Below are 14,602 nucleotides of genomic sequence, written 5' to 3'. Positions count from 1 at the left end.
AAAAAAAAAATCATAATATTACCATGGTACAGTACCATTTCTTAACAACAATGGTATTACATTTTGGTACTATATCCCCCCAAAAAAGAGCATGGCAAACAATGGTATTACCATACCCAGAAAAAAATACATAACTAAAAATGAAACTCATAATACATGTTAATATTGCCCATTATAAAGAATGAATATGGCAGTCCCTAGTAAAACAGTAGATTACATGACACTTTGATAATGTTCATTTGATGAGTAAAACATAAACAACGGAATTACGTCGTAAGCACATTTCATAAATATTTGGTTTGCTTCCTGACATGCCCACAAATCCTGTCCTGTGTTGGCAACAGATCCAGTCAACGCTTGTGTGTTTATTAGCGTTTTCCTTCGCACAGTTAGTTACTGTGTAATCCTAAACATAAGCCGGACATGTGAAATGCACTTTGACCTCTTTAGAACCACTTTCCCGTCTTACAGCTTCTTACTTATTCATCAAAACAGTGACTTAAACTTGAGCGTTCTTGGCTGAGAAAGAGTTTGAACCATATGCAACATTTCACACACTTTATCAGGAGCCATTTTTCAAGTCTGTCATCTGAGATTGTCCAAAGTAGCTGAAGGAAACCAGAGAACTTTCATAACTTGCGATTGTGCTTTCATTGCACAAATGTCAAGAGGTCAGCTTGTTTAATTCAGGTCCCATGCTCTCTGTTTTTATCGTATTGTTTCCTGTAGCGATTACGACTCTCTGAATGAGCAAGACTGTGCCAAAAACCTTCAGCTGGCATTTGATGTGTCCGAGAAGGAGTTTGGCATCAAGCCGTTCATCACGGGGATAGAGCTGGCGTCAGGACAGGAGCCGGACAAGACCAGCATGACCACATACCTCTCCAAATTCTATGAGCTTTTCCGGGGAACGCCTCTACCTCCTTCAGGTAGAAATCTTTCACTAGCAGTTCATTAAGGATCACTGACTTTGTTTGGAATTGCATACTTGCATACTACCATAGATGCAGAATCACAAAAGATTTTTTTAAAAGTCTGCATTTATTTAATCTTACTGATTTTTATTGAATAAACATACAAACAATGATCATCCAAACAGGGAAGACAATAATCCAAACTAGAAACAAGAACATAATAATTCATTGGTGAACGGAAACGCAACAGCTTTACCAAAAACCTGACAACGCCAGACTACTGAAACACAGGGGTATATACTATATACACTGGAGAACAAGAGGCTTGACAAGGCACAGGTGTGGGTAATCAATTGTCATGCAAACAAGGGTAACTATAGAAAGAAAGGCAAACAGGAACAAACCACAGGAAGTGAACAGAGATACAGAGAATACACTTCAAAATAAAAGTCCTAGAACACAGAACGCACAGTTGTGACAGTAATTTATTCCTGTGTTCAAAAATTTTCTGATTGTCCCATGATCCTTCAGAAATCATTCTAATATGCTGATTTCTCATTATTTATTATTGCTTGTTTAAGGTATTTCTCTGATAAAAATTAGTTGGAAAAATGGCAAACTACAGCTACATACTTACTATACAAAAAATGCACAGAAAAACAAAAAGCTCACAAGAAAAAGCATTGGTCACACTTTAGTTTAGGGCCCAATTCTCACCATTAACTAACTATTAACTATGAGTTTGCCTCAATAAACTCCTAATTACTTCTTATTAATAGTTAATAAGGTAGTTGTTAAGTTTAGGTATTGGGGATGTAGAATTTGGTCATACAGAATAAGGCATTAATATGTGCTTTATAAGTACTAATAAACAGCCAATATCCTAGTAATATGCATGCTAATATGCAACTAGGTAATAGTGGGAATTAATTGGATGGCACTTGCTGAATTAAATATGTAGTGTATATGACAACAGTCTTGCATACTAGAATATGCAGTGCATACTTGTTATAGGCTTGTATTCCACTTCAAACATTGTCAAGTCATTGTCACATCGACACAGGCCACAACCTTCACCACGGTCCAAAACCTTTTACCCACTTTGAGCATGTCTTCCACCTAGTTTGAGTTTGCATAAGGTGTGTCCATTAATGAAACATACAGTGCTTTCATGAAAAGCCTCTAAAGAGGAGCATTTTATCTGGCCTTTCGCACTAGTACATTTGTGTTACACAATTCCTTCAGTCACACAGTCATGCCAGGAATGCATGTCTGTCTGAGACCAGGTTTCCGCCCTACACATCACCGCACTGGAGGAGGCCAGAAATATGCCACATTATATAAAGTTAAATGTCATACCTGCGATACAGCAGAAGCATGAGCATGGCTCAATCAAGCTGCAATATGAGGCTTTTATTTTACAAAGAGATGCACGTTTGGTTACAATGATTGTTGTAGTTGTTTGTTGTCAAATGTCATGCAAATTTCTGTCATGTGGTTTATTGTAGATTCAAAGCGAGATGGTGATGCAAATAAGGAAAAATGTCCATCAGGTTCTTCCAAACCTGTTTACAGGTCCCTGAGTTTACATCAGCCTCGTAAACGCATACCAAAGGTAGTATACAATGGGTTTGATCTATTACAAGCGCTTTTACAGTTTGTGTTTGGTGGATTTTATTTTGTTCATGCCATCAAGTTTTAAATTGCTAAAGCAGATAAAAAAATTCTTATTTCAAAAAAAATATTTTTTTATAATAAATTTATATTTTGATCAATTTATAAATTAATTCCATTTGGGACCTTTAACAAAAAAAATAAAGTCCACAAGTATGAAATATAAATGTAACTTATTGTTTCAAAACTTGCATATATTTTTTAGAGAAATAATTAGTCAGGCATAAAAAAATGTGATATGAAATGTGAATAATCACAATTCTAACAGCCTTGAAAGTATAATATACTGTTCCTGTGCTTCTCAGAATGAAAAAAAGTCTGAAGACGATGATGCAATATACAAGAGAAGAAGGAAAATCAGTTACTTAGAAGAGGTCAGTATTACAGTATGATAGTTTATAGTAATGTTAAACTGAATTTACGGGCATGGGAAACTGTAACTGGTTTCTGATTGGTCAATTTCTCTTCCAGACGGCCAAATCCTTCAATCAGAGTTCTTCTGTATCCAGTGAGGGACGGGTACTGAAGGAGAACAAGGTCAAGTTTATGGCCAATCAACTTCTAGCAAAATTCGAGGACAGCACAGCAAGCTGTTCCATTCGCAGGCAGGTAAAGGCTTGCATTGCATTACATTACATTATACTCACATAAAGCGGTATATACAATAGAGCAAATCTCTGATGCATGATTGCTTATATTGTTGCAAAATCTGCTAAATTAGCTCTAATCTGCTAAATGCGACTATAAGGCGGGAAGATATTAAGATATTATGAGCATAATGATTTCCATATATTCTAAGCTGTCTGAAGCCATACAATTTATTTTTGTAACAGAATGAAATTTTGCTCTAAAATCTTTGCACTTTTTCACAAACATTGAAATGTTGCGTCATGATATTTAGCGCAAGTTAATAGTTATTCAAGTCATCCGGTGAAGTTGTTTTCATATTAATCGCAGGAAGAAAAAAAATTCCAATATTGTGCAGCCCTAGTTTTTTTAAAACGACATAAAAGATGTTGGGGTTAACTATTCTTTTAAACAATGATCTCAAACTTTGGCTCTGGAGAATCACTTTACTGGGGCTGATCTGAGTATTTCTGTGTCTAGTTAACCTCTTCTTTCTCCTTTCTTCTTCCTGTGCTTCTGACCCTGGCTTCCTTTCTCTGAAACTGCTCCTGGTATAATGATCTCAGTCTGACTGTAATGGTGAGAGGCCTCCAAGACCTCCATCGCTTGATATGACTGATAGCCCCCTCTTTAACATTATCAGGAAGAAAGTTCCTCCACCCCCACCCCCTAAAAAACAGGTAGAACCTCCAAAGTTAATCTACACCCCCCCAAAAAAGTAACATTCAGTACCTGGTATTAGCTGTTAGATAAGCTGTTTTTGGTGATATTTGTCTTTTTATACCTTTTAAAGAGGACCTATTATGCCCTTTTTACAAAGTCTATTTTGGGGTCTACTGAAATAGGCTTAAATGTTTAAAAAACATATTTTTTCCCATATTCTCCGTTGTTGCAGCTCCTCTCTCTTCCCAGTCTGTCAGTAACGCTCTGTTTAGTTCCTGTCTCTATGAAGGCCCTCCTTCTGGAAAGAGTAATGTGCTCTGATTGTGAGCGATTGTGATCGCTTCAAGCATGTTTGGGAAATGTCCCGCCCCTTACCATAACATGGCAACAACACAGTAGCACAATCAACCAGGCCACGCCCCTTTAATTTTGGCGTATGCCATGGGAGGGAATTATTTAAATGAGGAATATTGTGACGCGTTCGTTCCCGGAAGAACAGTCAAGACTACAATGGAGGCGTTTCAGGGAGTTCAGAAACAGTGACACTAATATAGAGAATAACTCCCTTTGGAGTGACTTTGCGCTTTGTAACTTTGCAGACATTTTTTCATGCTCAAACAGACACATCACACACTACAGAAAGTTGAACATGTAAAAAAGCAGAATAGGTCCTCTTTAAAACTTCCCCAATAAGTTTGTGTATTATCAGTACAACAGTCTATATCCAGCGCTGCCCACATGTGCCGTGTGTTCACAGTTTCCACCCTCGGCTCCTCTCTTCCCCTCGCTTCATTCCAGTCCTCTGAATCCACAGAGGAAACCACTTCACCCGACTCACACACACACTCACACACACTCAGAGGCAGAGAACACAGCCGGCTCAGGCTCGGGTCACTCAGCAGTGCTGGCCATGACAGCAATGCTCCAGCGCCTCCAGAGGGTGGAAGATGAGATTAGCCAGGTGACCCACCAACATCTTCTGTCTGCTCTAATGTTTGTATTATAAGCAGGGCTCCTAAAGTTAAAAGTGCCAACTTTTTATATAAATTAAACATGCTCAGGGGCCTCATTTATAAAACTTTGCGTAGGATTTGCGTCAGAAGTGGCGTACGGATGAAACAAAGGACGTGCGTACGCACAGAAATATTCGGATTTATAAAACCGTGCGCACGCACATCCTACGCAGTTTTCCCTTAATAAATCACAATCAATTCTAAATGTAGCGCAGCTTTTGCGGCTTCATGTCACGCCCATAGTTGCCCATAAATAGTCCGTGAAACGCCCACAAGTTAATATTCAAAAATTGCGAATTGCGAAATCATGGAAAACACAGAGAGGAAAACCAAGAAACGTAACTTCACTCAATGTGAAGTAGAAGTTATCGTTGGCGAGGTGGAAAAGAGGAGTGAAATGTTGTTTGGAGGGCACAGTGTGGGCATTACTAATGCCGAAAAGGCACTTGAGTGGCAAAAGGTTGCAGACGCCGTTAATGCTGCAGCCTCACAACCTCGGACCGTGGCCGAAATAAAAAAGAAATGGTCGGACATCAAAGTCGATGCAAAAAAGCGTCTAGCGTGTGTCTGCGGGTGGGGGAAAGGGGACACCGGAGCTGACCCCTCTTGATGACGAGAGACTGGCGGCAATTATTGGGGAATCCCTATTAAGTGGAGTGGTGACTGAGGCGGAGGGGGACACTGACGCGCAAGATGCACCGGATGACATAACATGCCAATATTATTGCAGAACATATTTCACTTTTCTTTTTGCAAATATGTGTTAATTTGCATTTCTGTTGTAATCTTCGTTTGATTTTGTTTGTTTTACACTGCAGATCGACCAAAAGGGTGTTCGTGTAGGCTGTTAATTGTAAGACTTGCTTTGTGAAGTCTTCATGTTATTTATGAGAGGCAGTATTGCCATTTCTTTTACAAAACGGTCTACAGTTTCACACATTTTCACACACTTTCACGTGTTTCTTCCATCTGCCGACGGTGTCGCCATTTCTCATTTCACCCGTTTTTGTGCGTACGCCTGGGTCAGAGTTTGCGTGAAGGACCGAACATTTTCCCGTCAAGTTTGCTTTTTATAAATGCCAGTTATTGCGTAGAGAGCGGCGTACGCCTTCTTTTGTGCGTACGCAACGTTTATAAATGAGGCCCCAGATATTATATTTAATCAGTACATTTATGAAATGCAGTTGGGTCATTCTCCAAAATGGGTGCCACGTTTGTCCCTCATTAACATGGACATAAAAGCTAGTATTTTGTCTTTATTCCCCTGTCTATTTTAAATAACAATATATTATTTAAAATTCTTGAAGTTGTTTCCACAGAATTCGTGTCAACCCTCTTACCATCTCTTATTAAAATAACATACTGTTCATAATGACATTATTGTCTTATACAGTAGTAAATATCTCCTTTTAAACACAAAATTGTGTTTGACAGATCTTAAAATATCCACCCTATTACCATGATTTTTTTACAGTCAAGAATTGATTTTTGAAAACGGGATATTTATAGAAATTAAATTCTATTTTTTATTAAGCACCTTGCAATGTCATGAATATGATCACAAGGCTATAAATGAAGTGTAAAACAGTCAACCCTGTTACCATTAACTCTGCTCTTTTCTAAAGGAATAATAATTTTCCAACCTATATTAAGGTAATTTTATACATTTTGGCTAAAATGGCACAATGAAATTTATTAGCACTTTAGAATGTCTATATAGAATGTTTAAAAATCTCACAGAAATTGATTTAAATCATCTTTTCGAAGTAGAAAATGCGCCCATTTCATAGAACGTCCCAGTTAATGCATTTACCTATTTTGGCATTAAAAATGGTTCTGTCCTCTTTCTAAAGACTCTTTCTTAAATGTGCTATGAGGTCTTCTTAATAGAAAATGTATTTATAAATGAATTCCAGGTGGGACCTTTAACAAAAATAAAAAGTCCACAAGTATGAAATACAAAGTTCTGTCATGAAACTCTAGATGGCATGGGCTTAATGGGTCCTTAACTCAATTTGCTTGCAATCACATCATTCTCTATAGGCCACAGCTGATTGGTTCCTGCTATATCAGTAGCCAATGAGCTCGCTGCTCAACCTTCAAATACCAGGGGTACGTTTCCCGTACAACTATATAGCTCGCTGCTTAACTACCATAGTACGATGCATCGTTGGAGAAATCAACTAGCTAGTCACGACTGTTTCCCGAAACCGTATGTCGCAAAGTATCGTTCAACCACGTTGGTTTATGACGTCTCGCACATGGTGGACTAATAACTTATTTTAATTAATCTGTTTGAGATCGAATTAACGCTAGATTTTGTCATATAAGTTACAGACATGGCATCTGAGGACCATTTCTAATTTTTCTCAGTTATTTTGCTTTATTACCAGACTCAATATTTGGCTCGTTCCTACAGTACATAGTAGAGCACGTTCGCACATGCGCAGTCTTCAAAAACGGTGCTTTAAATCTCTTGACAAACTAAAAGACGTAAATTACATTTGTATGTATTCTAAGTCTTACTTGCTCACAGCAGTGTGTCGTGTGTGTATTACTGGCAGTAGCAAGTCCCGTTCTCCCGTTCCCGTTCTACAGCAGCAGCGTAGCAGATCTATTCCAACAAGACCGAACATACCAACATCACATCCATTACCATGCCAATCACTCCTAGAGTTGTCATGACAGAAATATAAATGTCACATATAATACAAATGTTTCAGAATATGTTTGTTTGAATGAAATTTCAACAAACTGAAATTAATCAGATTAACGGCATTAAAAAATACATAAATCGCAATTCTATTGACAGCCCTAATTATAAGTAAGACAGCAATCTAACAACTGATTTTCCTGTGCACCGCAGACTCAGTCTTCATTCTCTTTCCCCCTCTTTTGCTGTTTCCTTTCTCCCGGCCTCGCTCAGAGGAAAGCCCAGACTCAAAAGGCCAGGGAGTTTCATAAAAAAAGCATAAAGGAGAAGGCTGTGCATTTGAGCGCTCTGTTCTCTGGCGAGGTCTCCTCTCCGCATCAGGTGACTATGTTCCTGCGTGTGTCGGCTTTCCTCACTCAGCTGCGGTTGCGGTTGCATGCCCTGCGGTTCTGGCCTCTGATCACTGAGTGACTGAGCATCATTTCATGCACCTGCAGTCTGTGCAGATATCATCGCATTCTGAGTAATTAATTCCCTGCACCCCCCCTCCACCATAATTGTTTAATAATCTCTCTAGCAGAACAGATGTGGGTCAACTGAGGACACACTCTAGTGCTCGGTACATTCAAACGAAAAGAGTTAATAAAGTCAGTGAATGCCAGTGGACATCATAATTCTCAAAGCATCTATGCCAGTAAAAACATATTAGGGGGGATTTGAAGAAATTGTTGGAATAAATGTTTTCTCTCTATTCTTTTATGAGATTTTATAAGCATGTGAGAAGAACCAAGAAGGGGTTGCTGACTTTCGCATGACTCTCTTGGTTCTATAAAGGGGTCTGGGCTGCTCAGGGCTCCTGGAAGCATGTAAATTGATCTCTCGGACTGGAAGAGAAGATTTTTTGCTTTTTTACTGCTCACATCAGGAGAAACAATCAGTCCAGGTGTCCACAGATGATTCAGACATTCTCATTCTCTGTGCATTTATTATATTTCCTTTCTTTCGGGAGACAATAACTTTATTCATCGTGCACTTTTGACTTTACAACTTTGCAGACTTCACAGACAGCTGTATTATACACTGCATGAAAGGTAATATATGAAAATGCATAATAGCGGCACTTTAAGGTAAAGTGACCCCACTGACAGATATTTTTTCCTGTTTTAAATATAAACACATCATTTTAATCCATTTTATTAGAAAACAACACTTACGTAATACCTTTAATTTCACCTATCAAATGTAAATATGAAAATAACATTTTTAAATGTAAAAACGAAAATAATCAGCAGCATCTGCATGAAATAATGCTAGCACGTCTCTCAGTGTGCGTGTGAATGCGTGCATCTCTTGGCTTCACATGTATCACGCTTGTTCTGGGTTTTGTTATCTGCCATTTAAGTGTAGGCCAGATGCTCCCCTTGTAATTTCTATGAACCATATGAGTATACAGTCCTGGGCCATGCCCAAAATGGCTAAACACTAAGCTTTTAACTGTCTTAACCTCAAATTATTGGTCAGAAAATTAGCAAACAGCAAACAAGAATATGAGAAGTTGTGTGTGGAGTGATGAATCACAATGCATGGTGTATTGCATGGAATTGCATGGTGATGCTCCAGAGCGGTGTCTTCAAAAATCTGCTGAGAAATATATGAATGAATGAATGAGGCATTTATATAGCGCTTTTCATATGTACTATGTCTACTGTACACCCAAAGCACTTTACAATCATGTTGGGGCCTCTCCTCAACCACAACCACAACCAGTATTCAGCATCCACTTGGATGAAGCGACGCCAGCCACAGTACTACGGCGCCAGTGCGCTCACAACACACCAGCTATTGGTGGAGAGAGAGTGATAGAGCCAGTTCAATGGATGGGGATTATTAGGAGGCCATGATTGGCAAGGGTCATTGGCGAGAATCTGTCCAGGACACCGGGGTTACACCCCTACTCTTTACAAGAAGTGCCATGGGATTTTTAATGACCACAGAGAGTCAGGACCTTGGTTTAACGTCTCATCCGAAGGAAGGTGCTCTTTGACAGTATAGTGTCCCCAACACTCAAATGGGGTGTTAGGACCCACACAGACCACAGGGTGAGCGCCCCCTGCTGGCCTCACTAATACCTCTTCCAGCAGCAACCTAGTTTTCTCAGGAGGTCTCCCATCCAGGTACTGACCAGGCTGAACCCTGCTTCAGTGGGCAACCAGTCTTGGGCTGGAGGGTGATATGGCTGCTGGCATAAATATAATAATTAATGCATTTCTACCACAGTGAAGCATGAAGGAAGAGTGTCATAGTGTGGAGAACCTTTTTAGCTGCTGGTATTGGTGAGCTACTTCACTGTGAAAAGTCATTTAATGCTTCAGAGTACAGGAGAATATTGCAGAAGGGCTTGCTTCCCACAAATGAAAAGTTGTTATATGAAGAGGAATGATAAGATGTTATTTTTCAACAAGACAATGCTCCTGCCTAAATTGCAAAGACAACCAAGAAGTGGTTTGAGAACCAAAGTCCATCAGGCTCATGTTTTGGCCTAGATTTGAACCCTATAGTGAATATTTAGTCTCACATTAAACTCAAACTAACTAGGAGACATTTTTCAACTACTCACGAACTGTTTGAACCCATTGACATTGAGTGGAACAACACTGACTCTTTTTCCTGTAAAAAGCTGTCTGTGGGTTGGGGAAGGCTATTCCGTGCCAAGTTACTTTATCTACAGTATTTGTGCAATTCTTGATAATTTTCTGATCAGTGATTTGTGATTAAATTGGTTGAGACCTTTAAAAGACCACTAAATATTTTGCCTTGGTCTATTTTTTGCCCAGGAGTGTATTTAACTTTTAAAACATTAAAAAGAGTGAGTAACTTTTTATAATTTTAATATTTTCTACAGAGTAAGAGAGTAAGTTATATAATCAACATCAAATATATGTTGCAGGTTTCCTGATTACGCACAAAGTAATATATTTACCCATAATACATGTACCCATAGGAAAGCACAAAAATGGAAAATGGAAAACACAAATTAGTTGTCTTTTATAAATCAGTTGTTTTTCATAAGCAAACGAGATTAAATTGAGAGCAAATGGAAACTTAAAATGATAGTTCACCCAAAAATGAAAATTCTGTTATCATTTACTCACCTTCATGTTGTTCCAAAGACATAATACTTTCATTCATTTTGGAAACACAAATGAATATATATTTTAATGGACCCTGAGAGATTTCTTTCTACAGCAACAAAGTTTGGACATGAATCTCACACTTTTTATTAAATATATTTGTGTTATGAAGATGAACAAAAGTCTTTTGGTTTGGAACGACATGAGGGTGAGCAATTGATAACAACAAAAGTTTAGAGGAGATCTCAACCGCTCAAACTTTGCTCAGATTAAGATAGCAAAGTCTGTTATTAAAATTCAAAGATCTCAATATGAACTCAAACATGTCTTATTAAATACTCTGAACTCCGAATAAATTCTCCAAGACATAATTATCTAAGCTGCTATCCATATTAATTATAGCTCTATACTATGTCTTTTTGTGTTTTTGGAATTTCAGGAGATATATCCGAGATCAAATTCTTTACTTTCGGTTAAACATAACTAAGAACTCCATTAGGCCTCCTGAGCTATTAAAGAGCAACCTCTGTGCAATACCCTGTAATCTGTTTTTCTCAGTTCATATTTAATGTTCAAGTTATCTCTGTTCTGGACAGACTGACTCCTCTGCTGTCTGACCTTCCAGCCCATCTCCACATTAACCCCACCACACCCAATCCCAGAATACATTGCTGCTCTCCACAGTATACGTCCTCCCATGTCCTTTCCTAATCTATTCTCCTGTCCTCTGACAGTGCTTGCCATTACTTATACACTCACTTATGTCCATCTCTAATACAGTTTAACACTCCTAATACTGCTTTCCCATTTGTCTTTAATGAATCATTATCATCTCATGCCCTTCTCCTGCTCTTTTCTTCCATTCCTAATAAGACGGATAGATCTCCGACTGGGCAGCTAGACATGCAGCTTTGTGAAGAGAAGAGAGAATCAGCGAAAAGCTCACAGGTGCTGAGCAACATTTGTTCCTGAGACACTTTTTCAGCGGCGTTTGTTCTGGAAGTTTCCGAAAGATTTTTTTCCATTCATTTTTTCCCACATGGGTTTTTAAAATTGTCCTTGTTAAAGCTTTATAACCCATGAACCAAGCCGACCAGCTACAAAGTGAATCATAACATTACAAACTTTGTTTTGAAGCAAAAAAGTGTTTGAAAAATGCAGAAAAAAAAGACAATGGTACAAGATTGTGTGATTAATGGCTTTAGTGACTGAAAGGACTACAATCCCTTGAAGTATTATGAATCACAATCATATATATAAAGAAATATAAAACTATTTATTTACAGTTGTTTATTCTATTTTTAGATGCAGTATATTTTACGTTTAGTGCAAAATATCTTACTTCAATGCTTCTCAGACTATAGACGAGACAGAATACAATAGACACAGAATACAATATTGCTATCTACAAAAATAAACATACATGCAGTAGGGGTGTGACGAGACACTTATCTCACGAGACACGAGATTGGGTTCACAAGAACGAGACAAAATTCATGCCTGGAAAAATAGGCTGCTGGTGCATTTTGAAATGAATGTCATTTCAGTTCTACTTGAGTGTGAATTATTAAATGCATTGAAAGACAATAATATACAAGCACTGTAAAATGTTTTGCCACAAACTCAACTGACTGGCTTCTCTCCTGTATGATTTCACATGAGGCTCTTCAGACCTTACTGTACATGAATTATGAGCTTCCAGAACTTCTGATTGAGGCTGTGTGTGACCTCCTAATGGAACTCCGCACAAATTGAACATAGAAATAAAAACAGTATAAATAAAAAATAAAGAAAATAAAAACGTTTTTTCTTAGTCTTATTTAGTGCAAACAATAAGTTCAAGTGCAACCATAATCAAAGTACTGTAGCGCACAAACTCTTTATTATTGTTGTGAAATTGCTGTTTTATTTTGCACCGGCAATTATAGGGTTAAGGCGGTGAGTTCGGAAAAAGGCTGGGTAGAGAGAACCCGAGAGAGTGAGTTAGGCTGGGGCGTTTGTGTACAGTTGTTTGCGTTCCGATTAAAAGTTCAGAAACGGAGCCTCCCTTGTCTGTCGTTCTTCAGATGTTACAGTATATTCAAAGTGCAAACAGAGACCAGAGCCACAACTACATGATATTGGGAGACATACTATTGTATTGTATGCAGTCTAATTTGCACGCATAAGAGAGCTCGTGTTTTACTTTTACTTTCAAATCGCCAAATCGAATTCAAATCGTCACTTGAACAGTGAACTGGTGGTGGTTGAGTAGATTCCCCCTTCCACGTTAAATGCTTTGAGTACCCAGTTTATAAAAACAGCGAAATGACAGAGGAGGCGGTGACGCGATGGGCACCGTAATGTAGCGGTGACATATTCTATGCTAATTTCACCCTCACGCTCCGTCATAGCGATATCGCGAGACAGCTTTTCATTCGAGAAATCTCGTCACATTTTAGTCTCGCGGGATCTCGTGGCACGAGATCTCGTCACACCCCTTATATGCAGAGATAACAATTATAATAATAATACAACAATAATAATAAAAATAACGAAAGGAAACCAAAATCTAGAAAGTTCAGATGAAAGTATGTGATCTTCCTCAACCCATCCATTCTGCTACTAATCCAAATTGCTCTCTCTCTCTCTCTCTCTCTTCATGAATTGTGTCTCCCACAATGCACTGCTACTTCCTGTCCTCGTCCTGTCACTTCCTCCTGTCCCTCTCAGCAGGTAATTGTGCATGCAAACTTTTTCGTCCCAGTCTGCTGAGTCTAATTCTTTCCTTTTCTCCTCTTCCATTGGCATCCATTTGGTTAAGATGTCTAGACCCAAACCGTTACACATGCAGCGTTTTAAACAGGAGATACAGGGAGAAACAGGGAGTCTGTCCCATCTGGTGAGTGTTTCCTCATCGCTCAGCTAAGTTCGGAAACATAATTACAGTAGAGAGAGATTTACAAGTGTTTTGACATCTGGCATGCTGGAGGTAACCAGCTTAGTCAATCTGATTAATTGTAGGTTAGATAGCATTATTATATATTTGGAGTGCAGCTTTATGACATATTGAATGGGCTTTAATTTGTGGTTACAGTTAAGCAGTCCCAGAACGTCTCATTTTAGCCATCGGAACGAAACAGAGATCCCCCAGTCAAAGGAAAACAGAAATTTTAAAGTCCATGATAAGGTATTATGGCACCATCTAAAACTTCCTGTTCTGTACAAACGAATAGCATTTGGATTGCTAAACCAACATGATTGCATGTTATATAGAAAGTGATATATAGACAGTCTCTTATTTCAAGGTATGGCAAGTATATTTTTCCACTGTAAAAAGTTTTAAACCTAAAGAAATGATTAGTACTTAAAAATGTGCAGTTTAAAATACTTAATTGGTGGTATAGGGAAGTTCTACACATTAGTGAATTCTAGACATACAAAGTTCTGTCATGAAACTCTAGATAGCGCAGGCTGATAACTTAACTTAAAGGAATAGTTCACTTTAAAATGAAAATTCTGTCATCATATACTCACCCTCATGTTGTTTCAAACCTGTATGAATTTCTTTCTTCTGCTGAACAGAAAGGAAGATATTTAGAAGAATGTCAGTAACCAGGCAGTTTCTGGGTCCCATTGACTTCCATAGTAGGAAAAAAATATACTATGGAAGTCAATGGGACCCAGAAACTGTCTGGTTACTGACATTCTTCTAAATATCTTCCTTTCTGTTCAGCAGAAGAAAGAAATTCATACAGGTTTGAAACAACATGCGGGTGAGTATATGATGACAGAATTTTCATTTTAAAGTGAACTATTCCTTTAACTCAATCTCCTTGCAATCACATCGTTCTCTATAGGGCACAGCTGATTGGTTCCTGCTGTATCAGTAGCCAATGAGCTCGCTGATCAACCTTCAAATACTTGGCCAGCATTTTCTGTAGTTGT

The 14,602-nt window shown here is 38.4% G+C and overlaps 1 protein-coding gene across 28 annotated transcripts in view; it reads left to right on the top strand.

Annotated features, from left to right (window-relative positions):
• The window catches only part of mical2a (microtubule associated monooxygenase, calponin and LIM domain containing 2a), a 74,309-nt gene that overhangs the window by 49,653 nt on the left and 10,054 nt on the right, over positions 1-14,602 (top strand). For 8 of the 28 annotated variants that reach the window (XM_084107884.1, XM_084107885.1, XM_084107886.1 and 5 more), the window contains exons 13-22: positions 730-929; positions 2,423-2,529; positions 2,894-2,962; positions 3,060-3,197; positions 3,782-3,895; positions 4,636-4,839; positions 7,818-7,925; positions 11,549-11,623; positions 13,479-13,556; positions 13,752-13,844. In XM_084107884.1, the coding sequence (XP_083964010.1) occupies positions 730-929; positions 2,423-2,529; positions 2,894-2,962; positions 3,060-3,197; positions 3,782-3,895; positions 4,636-4,839; positions 7,818-7,925; positions 11,549-11,623; positions 13,479-13,556; positions 13,752-13,844 (1,186 nt within the window). The remainder of the gene's footprint in view (positions 1-729; positions 930-2,422; positions 2,530-2,893; positions 2,963-3,059; positions 3,198-3,781; positions 3,896-4,635; positions 4,840-7,817; positions 7,926-11,548; positions 11,624-13,478; positions 13,557-13,751; positions 13,845-14,602) is intronic. The other 20 variants (XM_084107874.1, XM_084107871.1, XM_084107872.1 and 17 more) reach the window with 11 other exon arrangements.

Source organism: Abramis brama, assembly GCF_963993115.1.
Source record: "Abramis brama genome assembly, chromosome: 3".
Lineage (NCBI taxonomy): Eukaryota > Metazoa > Chordata > Actinopteri > Cypriniformes > Leuciscidae > Abramis > Abramis brama.
This window is presented reverse-complemented; position numbering and strand designations above follow the sequence as displayed.